Below are 13,957 nucleotides of genomic sequence, written 5' to 3'. Positions count from 1 at the left end.
GCAAGAAGAGAATGAAATAAAGGAAGCACTCACAGCAGTGCTAGATGCAGTGTACTACCACTAGACGTAAACTAATGCACTGGAGGACTTCGGCTATCAGAAATCAGACTGGAAAGACTCTACATTTTCATGTAAAGCAAAACACTTTGTTCATACCAAAAAAGTATTCTTTTGAGCCAATCACTCAAGTCAGAAATGCATTGTGACTCACTCTGGAGCTGCAGGAAAATTATGTCATGACAATACCAATTGGCTAATTACAATAGTGAATATCCTGAGCTCTGACGTCAAAGGCAACAGACAGGGACAAATATAAGTTAATTTCTTACTTGGAAAAGTCATGGAAATTAATACAATTGTAAAACTTAACGTGGGCTATTTGATATGGAATATACATTTTTTTCCCTAAAATATTTTTATCAGGTAGAAACTGAGTAAATAAATATTTTTAAAAATCCTAATCCAATGGAGGGCCTTGGAGGTTGTGAACCTCTTATCTAATATAAGTATAAGTATAAGTAAACCTTATTGCTTTTATAAAAGTTACCACACAATACAAATATTAAAGCCAGAAAATATCTATCAATGCAACTTTCATTAAGTTAAATCACTAAAAGCTTTCCTTCCGCCGGGAAAAAAACAGTCCCTGACCATGAACAGCAACAGAAGTTAAATTATTACACCATTAGATGGCGGCAAAAACTGTTTTTGTGAGTGTCAGTCAGTAGTGAAGACTTTTATATTGAAAAGACTCAATTGTTGTGAACAAGGTTACTAAGGGTGTTGTGTAGTGATACACAGAAGCATTGGGTGAAACGGTCATAGCTGTGTTTTATCATGAATAATTGACCAATCAGAATCAAGGACAGGACCTAACCGTTTTATAATATTGTATAATAGAATAATATAAGAGAGCAACATTTGTAATACTGTATATATTTTTCTTAAGAAACGCTTTAGACAGAATACACAGTTAATTCTAAATGGCTGTCAATGGAGATGCTTTTAAGATGCTTTTAAGAACCAAAATATGTAATTATGACCAGCACGGGCAAATGAGCACATAATGACAGGATTTTCATGTTTGGGTGAACTATACCTTATAAATACAGTAAGCTGAGTCTTGGATAAAACTCTATATTGTGTTACATATAGTTCACATCACTGATACATATTGTTGTATTTTTATATTGTGATATATTGATATAACAATATACAGTATCATGACACGAATAACAACCACATAAGGCACTACAAGCATTTTCTAGGCACTTGTCAATTTTGAAATTTGAGAAAATGCCTCAACTCAATTTAAACATAACATTTCAGAAAACTTGTGATACAAAACAGCTCTCTTGAAGTACTTTGAATCATCAAATAGGGAAGGTCTGGTGATATCTATTAGTTAAGATTTTTACCCCAGCTATACCTTGTTAAACTGGATTGCTAACGCTTAGTAAATAAGATGCAGATTTCTTTTCTTTCTGAAATACGCTTGGTGAATCAACAACCCACAAATGTTAAATAATGCTGAATGTTGAGTGCACAAGCCTTTGTGAACCAGGGAAATGTTCATCTGATGCATTATATAAAAAATCACTAGCATAGATGAAGTTCAGTTCAGTTCAAGTTCAGTTCAGTTCACACTCTTTATTTGTCCCTTTTGGAAACATTAGTTCAGTCATGTAAGCAAATGCAGCAACACTATGTTTTCTGTTTCAACAGATCTTTGTCAGCAAGCATCACTGCCATCGCCACTTCTCTCCTCTCCTATCCTCACCTCTTCTGTAGCAGTAAATTGAAGATGGCAGCTTCGTGGGCACACTAATAGGCTCCAGAGTTGAGTGCTGGGTAAGGTGCCTCCCCCTGGCCGAACTGTTCCCATTGCCTTCTCTCCCAAAATCCGGTCTACTTGCTGCCATGCATGAATTGTGAGCCACAGGAAAGTTAAAAAAGAGGAGTCTAAATTAAGTGCCCTTTCATTCCAACATTTTCATGGTTTGGCTAAAAACAGGGTGCAAGATGATTCACATTTTATAAGCCCTCTCTTGCGGCCGCCTGCGTCACCCTGGCGCTCGGACTCTACCGCTCATTCACACATCTTTCTGCCTTTCTCTCTCTCTGTCCAGTTCTTATACATTCTTATATCTTCTCTAGTGCTTATATACTCTTTAATCAGGCGAAATGGCACGGTTAGCGAAATGCATGAACATGACGCATTTTTTAATTTTGAATAATAATATTATCTGACAAAAATCTCAATTAATATTTTAACTCTCTCAATATGTATATTAGATTTTTCATTGCTTGCCATCTCAGTGAATAGTCTCAATGAATAAACCTCTCTCTGCTTTCACTGATGTTGGATTATCTTTCCCTGGAGAACATGCTGAATGAACAAAACAGTCCATAACACCCCATAGCAGACGTAGCCTAATGTTCATGCTTTTAGCAGAACACAAACTTAGTGGTTGGAAGAAAAAGAAATAGGAAGGGGATAGACATTTCTCTAAACAAGTCTGACAGCTACTACCATTCTGACCACTGTCCATTATCATTTCCGCATCATGGCTGCTGCTGGCCTGGCAACTGCTGCCAGAAAAAACATTAAGGCAGAGGAACTCACATGGGTGAAGGACACAGATGTGCTATACTGGACAATGAGCTGCACCTCAAACTCAAAGCTTGTGTGTTGTGTAATGCTGCCCTCTGTTATTCATGGGTAGTTTTGCAAGTAGCATTAAAGGCACCATGAAATCAAATTTGATCATTCTTATTTTTTATGGAATATTGCAGTATTTATTATAAATGATTTATCTGTGTACGTCATTATTATTATTATTATTTTTAAATTCACGTGCCCTCATAATCTTTAAACATAATAACTTCTTCTCCCTCTTTTCTTTGATGGTGTTTACTGGCGCAAGGGCAGGATCAACCTGACACTCACATGAGATCACAGCAATAGCAAACCACAACCATCCAATCAACTCTAAATGGACAAAATCAAGTCTCGCCATACTTTTTTTTTTTTTTTTTCCAGATATACGTCACAATTGGGAAGAAAACACTATTGCAATTTCTGTTTCATGTCGCCTTTACATAACAGTCATTGGCCTGTGTGAACTGGTGTGTTGTGTGAAAAGGGCTTTATCATTTTTATTTTCATGAGCCCCGGTGAAATACCATTGTGCCCTAAACAGTTTATTAGTAAATATTACTAATAAATCATTGTCTGACAATGAAGATAATGTTATATTGATCTGAGAATTATTTTTCCCTGACAATATTTTAGCAATCATATCATGCATGTTTTCTATCAGCTGTTTAGAATCACAACTAACAATGCTATATCACCGAAATAATCAGCCAAATGAGTTTGCCAAAAGTGTGCAATTTAGTGTGATTCATTCAAACAGCACTGGATCGTTTGCTGCAGATTCTCACACCTAAATAATAACAAGATATTTTATAAGACATTAAATAAAAAGAGTGCTGAAGGAGGTTATTTACATTCAATTAATTGTAAGAAACAAAACTTGCACGTTTTCTATCATTTCAGCAATCTGTATTGTGCATGCAGTTTGTGAACGACTCTGTACTTTGGAGAAAGACAGTTTATGTCTATATATCTAAAATAATATCAAAAAAGAGTATTAAACTATGGGGACACTTTTTAATGGGGTGCCTGTGCCCCCGGTATACCTACTGATGAAAGGCTTCAAACACCTGTTTCAAACTATGGGACTCAGAGTGGAAATAACTGGAGAAGTTGGTCACGCAAATGTGAGAGTGGTTTGGTGGTGCAATCATGCTATGTCAGAAATTTTAATTATAATACGTTTACAAAGGTAGGTAATAGTAATGATGTTTCAGTTACTAATGTAACCTAGGTTCCCTGAGATAAAACGGCAACAAGACATTGCGTCATTATCTGACACTATGGGGAAATCCCTTTCTCCGAAAATACTGAAGCCTGATTTAATTGCATCTGTGCAACTGCACAGACCAATGGTGTCTTAGCATACACAAATGGGCCGGCCACTGAGTGCCATTTCATCTGAATATTTTGACTGAGGAAGCAGTTAAGCAACTGCTAACAGTGCAAGGATAATAACATGGCAAGCATACACAATGTCTCGTCCCCAACTATCTCAGGGAACCAAGGTTATGTTAGTAACTGAAAAGTTCCCTTTCAATAACAGGAATGCATAGGAATGTTATTACTGCAGGACTGTCCCAGCCTAAAAGGAGAAAAGAAGCCCTGCGGGCCTGGCCCAGGGATGGGGCACCAATACGTGGACAGTGGAATTACTTGCAGTGGTGCCTGGTGTAAGGGAAACTAGGCTGGGTGGAAAACCGCAAAGGAAACCGTCCAGAAATAAATTAGGTTTGGGCCGACAGAAGCTGAAACCATATAGATAGCACCACTGTCCAGGGGGGCATGATGCTCTTAAACAGACTTGATGGAGTCCAGCACACCATAGTCTAGCCCTCAAGTAGACAGAATCCATGCCTGAAGTGCAGGGACATCCAGGCTATAAAATCTGACAAACGTTGAGGGTGACAACCAGCCGACCGCTGCGCAGATGTCACTAATAGACACCCCGCTCAACCAAGCCAGGAGGAGGCCATTCCTCTGGTGGAGTAGGCCTTCACTCCAATAGGACATTGCAGGCCTAACAATGTGTAGGCCAGTGCAATCGCATCTACTATCCAACAGGACAGTCTTTACTTCACCAGTGGCAGCCCTTTGGTCCAGCATTTGAAGCACACTATACAAAGCTCAATATACACTTTAAGGGCCGGGCACAGCAAGTGCAAAAACTGCCAAGTTGGAGAGAGCTGTCAGGGTTATGACCTGTGCTCTGAAGGGCATGGAGAGTACCCTAGGCATATAGCCATGCCTTGTCTTAAGGATGACCTTACAGTCATTCGGCCCAAACTCAAAGCAGGATGTGCTAATAAAAAAAAAAAACCTGCAGGTCACCAAGTTGTTTAGCCGAGGCTAGCGCCAGAAATAAGGTGCTGACTGTAGCAGCTTGAACTGGGGGGCTCGAAGGGCTCTGAGGACGGTGGACAGGTTCCAGGTCGGAACCATATTGGGGTTAGGCAAGTTTAGCCTCTAGGCCCCTTTAAGGAACTTAACAACCAGCTTGTTCCTACACACCAACTGGCCAGCAATGGGGACGTGATAAGCCACAATAGCTGCCACATAGACCTTTGTGTGCCTGTCGTCCAGCCGCTCTTGCAGAAAAGAAAGAATTGACAACACATCTTAAGTTACGGGGTTGTGATTTCAGATTGTGCACCAGTCTAAAAAGACAGACCACTTAAGGGCATAGAGGTGCCTTGTAGATGTGGCTGTTGCCTCCAAAATTGTGTTTAGCCCCCATCGAGGGGCCACACATGAAGGCTCCATAGCTCCGGCTGGGGTGCCAGATTGAGCGCCCTGCCTGGGAGGGCTAGCTCTTCCTTCTCCATCGAGAAGAATATCGGACAGAGAGTATTCTCCTTCGAGGCGAAGAGGTCTACTTCTGCTTGCCCAAAGATGCTCCAGATCATCTGAATCATCTAGGGGTGAAAGTTTCCATTCCCCTACAGTCACTCTGCTCTGGGGCAGCACGTCTTCAGCTTGCCCAACACGTGCATTACTTTCACTGTACGTGCCCAGAGGAGAAGAACACTCACCAATCTGTTCAGAGGCCGTAACCTCAGGCCTCCTTAGTGGTTTATGTAAGCGACCAACATCATGTTGTCTGACCGGACCAGGATGTGATGGCCTCTCAGGTTTGGCAGAAAAGCCTTGAGCGTTAGGTGCACCGCCACTATATCTAGACAGTTGATGTTCCAGCAGAGCTTCGGCCCTGACCAGGTGCCAAACGCTGGCCTGCCAATGCACAGATTGCCCCAACCTGTGTTGCAGGTGTCTATTGTGACCATTTTCTTTCTGGAGATTAGTCTCAAATCCACTCCCAACTGGTACAATTGGGGGGTCCTCCAAGGTGCCAGAGCCTTGACACAGCCATAGGTCACCCTGAGGTTCATGCATCCCATTTGCCAACCATGGGGTGGCAGCACTGGAGCAGCCACATGTGTAGCAGGTCCATCATAATGACTAAGAAAGCTGCTGCCATCAGGCCCACTAACCTCTGAAATGCATTAGATGGAGACCCCCTACTTAGAATGATGTAGCTAGTCTCTGAATTTTCAGCTTTGGCAAGTTTGCTTTGGCAAAGAATGAAAAAGAACTTTGCCTTAAGTATATCAGGGTCTTTAGTCAATTCTTTATGTACCTCTGGAAAGAATGGGGCTGGCCTCTGTCAGGGGCTTGCTGGTGGCACCCCGGCTGCAGGAACCACTCATTGAAGCTGCTGCAGGCGGGCTGCTCTGGAGCAGACCATTCTTACCCCAGCGCCTCAAAGGCATTGGAGAGGACTCGGATGAGCTCGGAGTCCAGTCCGGGCTGGGAATCGTCTGGCTTGTTCTGTGGCAGGGTGGCAGAATCTTCTGCGGGTTTCGACCACTCCTCCACATCTGAGGCAGCCAGGGACATGGCATCATCAGCGTCATCCTCCTTGGACCAACCAAATGAACCCAGGCTGTTCGCACCAGAAGGGGGCACTGGTCTTCAAAGATGAAGAGCACTGGGGAATCCTCTCGCTATAGGGAGAGTGAGGCATGTGGGATCTGGGCCGACGTGAGCTCACTGTGTCCTGTTCGCTCAGCCTCGCAACTCCACTGCTTCTTCCTCATAGCTTGTGAGCTTCCCTTAAATAAAATGTTCCATGAGTGCAGTGAGGTGAAACTCATGTTCTTGCAGTGAGAGGATTCTTTCCCAATGAGTGCAGCTTTAGCTTGAATGTGGCCCAGGCAGGCAAGCCATTTAGGCTGCTTATCTGAGGGATGCAGGGGGGCCCTGCACATACCACATTTGTGGTGATTCAATCAGGCTTCAATATTTTCTGAGAAAAGGGATTTTCCCATAGCGTCAGTTAATGCCGCAATGTTGAGAGACTGTTATCGAAAGGGAACTTATATATAGGCCTACATATTTATGACATGACTTACCACAAGCATGTCCCAGCAGTGTTTCCTGAACCTCATGCACTGTAAAAACAAACAAAACAATATCTGTAACCTAATTCATGAACAAATGATTCAAATGAATCGGTTCTTTTAAAGTGGTGGTTGATTATGATTTCACTTTTTTAACTTTAGTTGGTGTGTAATGTTGCTGTGTGAGCATAAACAACATCTGCAAAGTTACGATGCTAGCAATGGGAGATATTTTCTTTTGAAGAAATGGCTTTTTAAGGACTATAACAAATGGCTGGTAGGGACTACAATGAGCTTCTTCCTGGGTTGGTGACATTACTAACCCTAAAATGTACATAAACCCTGCCCCCGAGAACATGCAACAAAGGGATGAGGCCATGTTATTGCAAAACAGTTCATAACACAAATGCAAGAGCATGTCATAAAAGCAAAATGTCAACATAAGTTATAACCGTAATTAAACTAAACTATACCTGTTCTATCTTCATGCAGTATATTCTCCGGCTCTATAGGATCTTACAACAGTTCCCACACAAGCGATTTATAGATTATCATGACAGAATATACTATTCAATGACTTTAAGATAGTTATCTCCACATCAGCTACATAAATTCATCTAACCATTCAGAAACGTCCTGTTGCATTCTACATGTTGTCACTTCTTCTTGAGTCTCTCCATCATTGTCTGACTCTGGTTCGAACATAAACAGTTTCTGACATTTTCAGTGAGTCTTCATGAGATAATCGGAGCTGCTAACAAGAGCTCTTGAAACTCCGCCCTCTTCTTGGGAGCAGCAGCTCATTTGCATTTAAAGGGACACACACAAAAAGAGTGTTTTTGCTCACCCTCAAAAAGTGACAAATTAAACATGCTATAGAAAATCATCTGTGGGGTATTTTGAGCTAAAACTTCACATACACACTCTGGGGACATCAGAAACTTATTTGTAAAAGTGGCATTATATGACCCCCTCACAATCTCTTACTGTTTTGAATCAGTTTGATTCAGTATTGAAGTAATAACGCACTGATATATCTGCAGTATGTTTGTTTGCTTATTCGTTCATTCATTCATTCATTCATTCATTCATTCATTCATTCATTCATTCATTCATCAAATCAGACATTCATTCATTCATTCATCACACACACACAAAAAAAAAATCCACAGAATATCTTCTGTTGAATAATAATCCATTTTTTCTGGGTGACTCGAAATTAACTTCTAATAAACATCAATTATAGTTTCATTCTGATCAGGCCAATCTGTTTATAGTTTCCAGGAAAACATGCTATTTTAGACACCCAGTTTTCTTCTTATGGTAGCAGGATGCAGTGAACTACACATATGCTACAATATATCATGACCACATATTTACTAAGGACGCTATTCCACAGAAAATAAAAAGATCCACCACAAAGACATGGTAATGAATTACATTCCATAGTTACAACTGTACACAGACTGACTGAACACATTCTCCCAACCTCCATTCATGCCAAAGCAGGAGGAAGCTCTGGGCAGTTGGCGAGAGGAAATGGCGTGGCTGGTCTGAGGTTTGGAGGAAGAATGGGAAGTATGCTGTTACTGTGGTGCTGGTCAGACAGCAGGCTTTAGGTTTCCTCACCACAGCTGCCCTGACCACATCTGTCCTTTGCTCTCACTCAATCTTCTCAGCCATTTAAGCTATAAAATGCTTCCTCACTAAATACGGCTCCACCCAACTCTTAAACCGTGTACATTAAAAGAACACCCCCTACTGCACCCACATAACAGTGAATAAAACTGGCTTGTTTGGCTGTTAAAATTGTTGGAGCAGTCCAGCCAGCTTTTCATTCACATGTTCTGATGTTGTTTGTGGTCATCGTTGCCCCTTTATGAACAAGCAAGAGAAAAAGAGCAATAATGAGAGAGAAAATATTCATGCAAACTACAGTCAATGAGTAATAATAGAAGGGCAAAATAAAAATGCAAAATATGTTTTAATTCATTTGCCATTTCAAAACCTTCTTTACTGCCAAAGGTTCTTTACTGGCATTTATGGGTGTATTACGAACCTTTAACATCCATGGACTTTTCCATTACAAAAAAAAAAAAAAAAAGTTTATAATGGAAAAGGTTCTTTAGATTATTAAAAATCTTTTAAATATTTAAAAACTGTTTAATGAAAGGTTCTTTGGGGAACCAACAAAGGTTCTTCTATGGCATTGATGTGATTGTGAATACCCCCTTTTAGAACCTTTATTTTGAAGAGTGTGTAAGAGTGTACTGAATATAGTTTTTAATATAATATTCAATATTACTGAATATTATTCAATAATTTATAATAATTTTGCCAACATCATGAGATGTCAACACCAGTTGATTTTTCTGACTGTAGTAAGAATTCAGCAGATGAGCCGAAAATCAGTTTCATCCTGTATTGTCAGTTCATTTTGAATCATATTTGAATTTGCAAAACATCCCCTTTTACTTGTTTTAATTATTAACTGTCACATTTAAACATTTCTTAATCTTTTTAGCCTCTCACTCCTATCATATTCATTTGACACAGATTAGATTATTGTCTCATTAAACCATACAGACAGATCATGACTGAGCTACTACCATAATACAGTAGTCTAAAACTTCTTACAACCACACCCAAATAAACAATAGTGAGTTAAAGTTAAATAAATAATCGATTGAATTTATATAGCAATAGAAGAATAGATGTTTTCTATTCTTTGGCTAGCATTGCTGCTATTGATTATATATTCTCCCCCCAAAATATAAACACAAACTACATTTTTTTTTAAATGTTTTACCTACAAATCAGTAAACATTATTATTATTTTGCAGTAAAATCATGCTGTATCATGATGAGAATACTGTTTTGTTAATTACATTTCTTACAGTTTTTGAAGAGTCATCTCTCCATAAGATACTGTAATTAAACTGCGGTTAGAGAGTGTCTGGAATGTTTTTCGCACACAAAAAGGGAACTCTTGGAGAACTTCCAAAAACAAAAAGACCAGTCTGACAATAACAAAAGTTAGCAAATTCACTAGACTAACACAACACAAAGGAACTGGAGCTAACTGTGTTGCATTTATTTGTTTGTTTATTTGTTTGTATATTATTATTGTTATTGTTATTATTATTATATTAGTGCATTTATTTTTTGCTACATTAGTGTTACCTATGCATTCATGTAATAGACTGATATAATAATGATTCCATGATATGAGCATTATAGCCTATTTAAATTAAATTTAAATATATAAAGTACATTTTGTGACAAATTAACACATTTGTGCATTTAATAGTATAGTTTCATTATATTTCTTTGTTATAATTTATAACGTAACTGGCTAAACCATTGACTTTTATTAAAAAATATGTGGACTTTTATTAGTGAGCTGCGGTCAACGGAAACGGAAGTTGGTCCTTCAGAATAATAGACACGGACTTTTACTGTCTATGATGTATCCACACTTTAGTTCCTCTAGGAAGCGTACAGTGTCGTCTGATTAAAAACTGGTTATTTCACTCAGAAAGTTGTATTCGCGTTCGAAGATAATTGACACGTAATTATTTTAATTCATTTTAAATAAGTAAATGTGCTTCTATTGATTAAGTGTAACACTGGACCACGAAAGCCCACAAAATTTGAATGTTTTCGAGGTTTTATTTTCTTGGATAGTGTTGACAATGGTGTGACAATTCTTTTAGGTTTTTGAAAGGCATAAACAAGCTCAGACCTGTGTGCTCTGACACACACTAACATAATGCACATGTAAGAATCACTGTCAGGCGGACTGTGTTCTTCTGTACTGCTGCTTCTTCTGTTGCTCCAGTCATCACAGAAGGTAGATATGGCTCAGGATTTCCTCCCAGGCATGGAGAACTCTGCTATCTCTGTCTTGAAGAGAGCTGTGGAGCTTGATCAAAGCTCACGCTTTCAGGAATCTCTGGTGTGCTACCAGGAAGGGATCCAGCTCCTGCTGGATGTACTGAAAGGTATGCCAAAAGTTTGGGAATGGTAAATGTAAAGTTTAAATGGAAGTCTGAATATAATCACTGTTTTCCTAGCTGTTAAAGATGATTCAAAGAAGGTCCACTACAGAGAGAAGATCAAGGGCTACATGGACCGAGCAGAACAGATCAAAGACCATGTGAACAAATTGAAAGAAGGTAAATAAAGTGGTTTGAACCAGGGATTTTAAACTGCAGGTGCAGGGGGCCACAATGGAGTGCTAGTGTCAGTGTTGGGAAATTTTACTTTTAAAAGTAATGCGTTACAATATTGCATAGGCACAGAAGAGGTGTCAGTCAATTAATTGGAAAACAAAGTAACTTGTTTTACTTATTTGATAAAGTAACTCTGATATTTGTTGTAAATGTAAAAATAATGCATTACTTTACTAGTTACTTGAAAAAGTAATCTGATTACGTAACTCGCGTTACTTGTAATGCATTACTCCCAACACTGGCTAGGATAGTCCTTCAGACTGTGGCAGATTGTCTGGTCTCCATCACAGCTTTCATTGGCCAAGAACTGCTCAGAGGCCGTCTGAGATCTGACTGACATGTAAAGTAACCAATCACAATTTGTTTTGTTCAGCATCATGTTTAGGGGCATGAAAATGTAACGTCTGTGTCCCTACAATAACAGACCGGTGTGTAAAAATCATGGACGTATTTTAAAGAGTTTATGTTGTTAACTTCGTATACTTAACATACTTTTGAAAATCCAGCATTTATTTGATCCTGATAAGCGCTCATTGTCACAGTTGTTAAAGGATTAGTTCACTTTTAAAAAAGTTACCCTAAGCTTTACTCACCCTCAAGCCATCATAGGTGTATATGACTTTCTTCTTTCTGATGAACATAGTCAAATATATATGAATAAATATCCTGGAAGGCGGAAGGTGGCCGTTAAAAAATGTGACACGGCTTCGAAACTACCGAAAAAAAGTTTATTGTAAAACGGTGTTAAAATGTTTTGTCTGTGGAAAAGTTTATAGAAAAACAGTGTAAAAATAAACAAATAAATGAATACGTTTGGTTAAAGAAAATAAAAAAATAAAAAATTAGTGCTGTCAAACAATTAATCACGATTAAAAAATAAAAGTTCAAAATAAAAGTTTGTTCACATAATATGTGTGTGTACAGTGTATTTTTATTATATATATATATATATATATATATATATATATATATATATATATATACACACACACACACACACACACACACACACACACACACGTATATATTTAAGAAATATTTACTTGTGTATATATAACATTATATATATAATATTTATATATAAATATTTATAATATATATATATATATAAATATAAATACTTTACACACATTTATAATACTACTTTTTCACAGTATAAATTGGGTGTTTGAAAATATATAGCTGCCTTTTAAATTTTAGAGTGGGGATGATCGTATTTGTGTTTGTCTGTTTTAAACAACCTTTACTATTCACATTAACTGTTCATTTTTCTCATTGTTATCTCATCTGTCAGAGGGTAAATACCATGAGCAGATAAGGATAGCTGACAGCTCCACTGGTTTCAGCTACGAATCCCTCTTTAAACCGTACATCAGAGACGGACTGACTGAAGTCTGGGTGGAGGACCCCTATGTACGGCACGTCCATCAGGTAGAGACTACAGTGACGCTCCTAGATTTAGGAGTCAATAAAATGCTGAAATACAAAAGAACTGTATTACAGAGTGAAACACATTACAAATGTTTTGCTTTGCAGTTGTATAATTTTCTTCGTTTCTGTGAAATGCTGCTGAAATGTCCATGTAAAGTAAAGACGATTCACCTTCTGACCTCACAGGATGAGGTAAAGTTTTATCATATCGTTCATCAGCGGTATAATTTATTTGACATTCATTAGCTTAATCATGTGGGGTTTTTTTTTTTAGGACAGCTCCACTCAACAAACCAATGCCCTGGCAGAAATAAAACAGTCACTACAGAGTCAAAATATCTGTCTGGACATTCAGTACTCCTCTACTATTCATGACAGGGAGATCAGGTACATCTTTCTCTCATTGACTGTATATTACAGCAGACACACTGGGGCATAATGTCATAACATTGTCTATTCATTCATTTTGTTTCCTCAGGTTTAATAATGGTTGGATAATTAAGATCGGCAGGGGACTCGATTATTTTAAAAAACCAAAGGTACCACCTAAATTAAACAGTTATCAGGCTTGCATAATCATGTTCAGTAAGCATTTATACCTGTGAAATGTTTAAAGAAGAAGTGTTTGCATAATAGATATATAAAATATAAAAATGTTTTTTTTTTTTTTAAGGGGCGCTTCTCTCTAGGATACTGTGATTATGATTTGAGAGAGTGTCATGAGACCACCGTGGATGTTTTTCACACAAAACACACTAAGAAGACCTCTTAAAAAGCTTGCCTCAAAAGCTTCTCCACTGTCTGGCATGTTTATGGGACTTAATTTCATATGCAGTCCTCACATACCTACCTGGACGACCGGAAATGTGCCTTTTGGTCCCATTTGGAGCTTTTTAATTATGCGAAAGAACTAATTTTATTGTCTTTTTTTATAACGTGCTGATATGAATTGCCAGGGAATATGCGGAGGCTCCTGAGACCAACTACTCTCGGTTCATTGCTTCAATTCTGCCGTTTTTATACATTCTGCACACTGATATTGGTGTTTATTATCTGGTCTGCCTCTGTAATTATGGTATTGTAGTGCCGTTGTAAATAAGTTAATAGTGTGTAAAATATGTTCATGCCCTTAATTAAAATGTTTTGTTAAAGGCTGTTGTTTTACTATGCTGATTTCGATTAAATATATATTCTGTACAACAGCAGCGCCATCCTGTGTTCACTGAGTGAAC

At 38.4% G+C, this 13,957-nt stretch overlaps 1 protein-coding gene and 1 long non-coding RNA gene across 2 annotated transcripts in view; both read left to right on the top strand.

The window, feature by feature from the left end:
* LOC125270022 overlaps positions 1-3,143 on the top strand; it is a 35,127-nt gene extending 31,984 nt beyond the window's left edge. Inside the window, exon 3 of the long non-coding RNA XR_007185237.1 lies at positions 1,726-3,143. This is a non-coding gene — a long non-coding RNA (uncharacterized LOC125270022). The remainder of the gene's footprint in view (positions 1-1,725) is intronic.
* A 7,375-nt stretch (positions 3,144-10,518) lies between these two features.
* On the top strand, positions 10,519-13,927 carry mitd1 (MIT, microtubule interacting and transport, domain containing 1). Its single transcript, XM_048193192.1, has 8 exons — positions 10,519-10,630; positions 10,776-11,063; positions 11,136-11,237; positions 12,589-12,725; positions 12,831-12,917; positions 13,000-13,112; positions 13,204-13,264; positions 13,399-13,927. The coding sequence occupies exons 2-8, from the start codon at positions 10,919-10,921 to the stop codon at positions 13,495-13,497; spliced, it is 744 nt and encodes a 247-aa protein (XP_048049149.1). The 5' UTR covers positions 10,519-10,630; positions 10,776-10,918; the 3' UTR covers positions 13,498-13,927.
* The last annotated feature ends 30 nt before the right edge of the window (positions 13,928-13,957 follow it).

Source organism: Megalobrama amblycephala, linkage group LG6 (assembly GCF_018812025.1).
Source record: "Megalobrama amblycephala isolate DHTTF-2021 linkage group LG6, ASM1881202v1, whole genome shotgun sequence".
Lineage (NCBI taxonomy): Eukaryota > Metazoa > Chordata > Actinopteri > Cypriniformes > Xenocyprididae > Megalobrama > Megalobrama amblycephala.
Note: the sequence above shows the minus strand (reverse complement) of the source record. Positions and strands in the feature narration are given on the sequence as shown.

What these genes read in the sequence shown, in the direction of transcription:
- mitd1 (XM_048193192.1), top strand. Translation starts at nt 10,919, where the DNA reads ATGGCTCAGGATTTCCTCCCAGGCATGGAGAACTCTGCTATCTCTGTC. An exon ending in ATGTACGGCACGTCCATCAG is followed by an intron (nt 12,726 to 12,830) that starts GTAGAGACTACA and finishes TTTGCTTTGCAG; the next exon opens with TTGTATAATTTTCTTCGTTT. An exon ending in TTCTGACCTCACAGGATGAG is followed by an intron (nt 12,918 to 12,999) that starts GTAAAGTTTTAT and finishes TTTTTTTTTTAG; the next exon opens with GACAGCTCCACTCAACAAAC.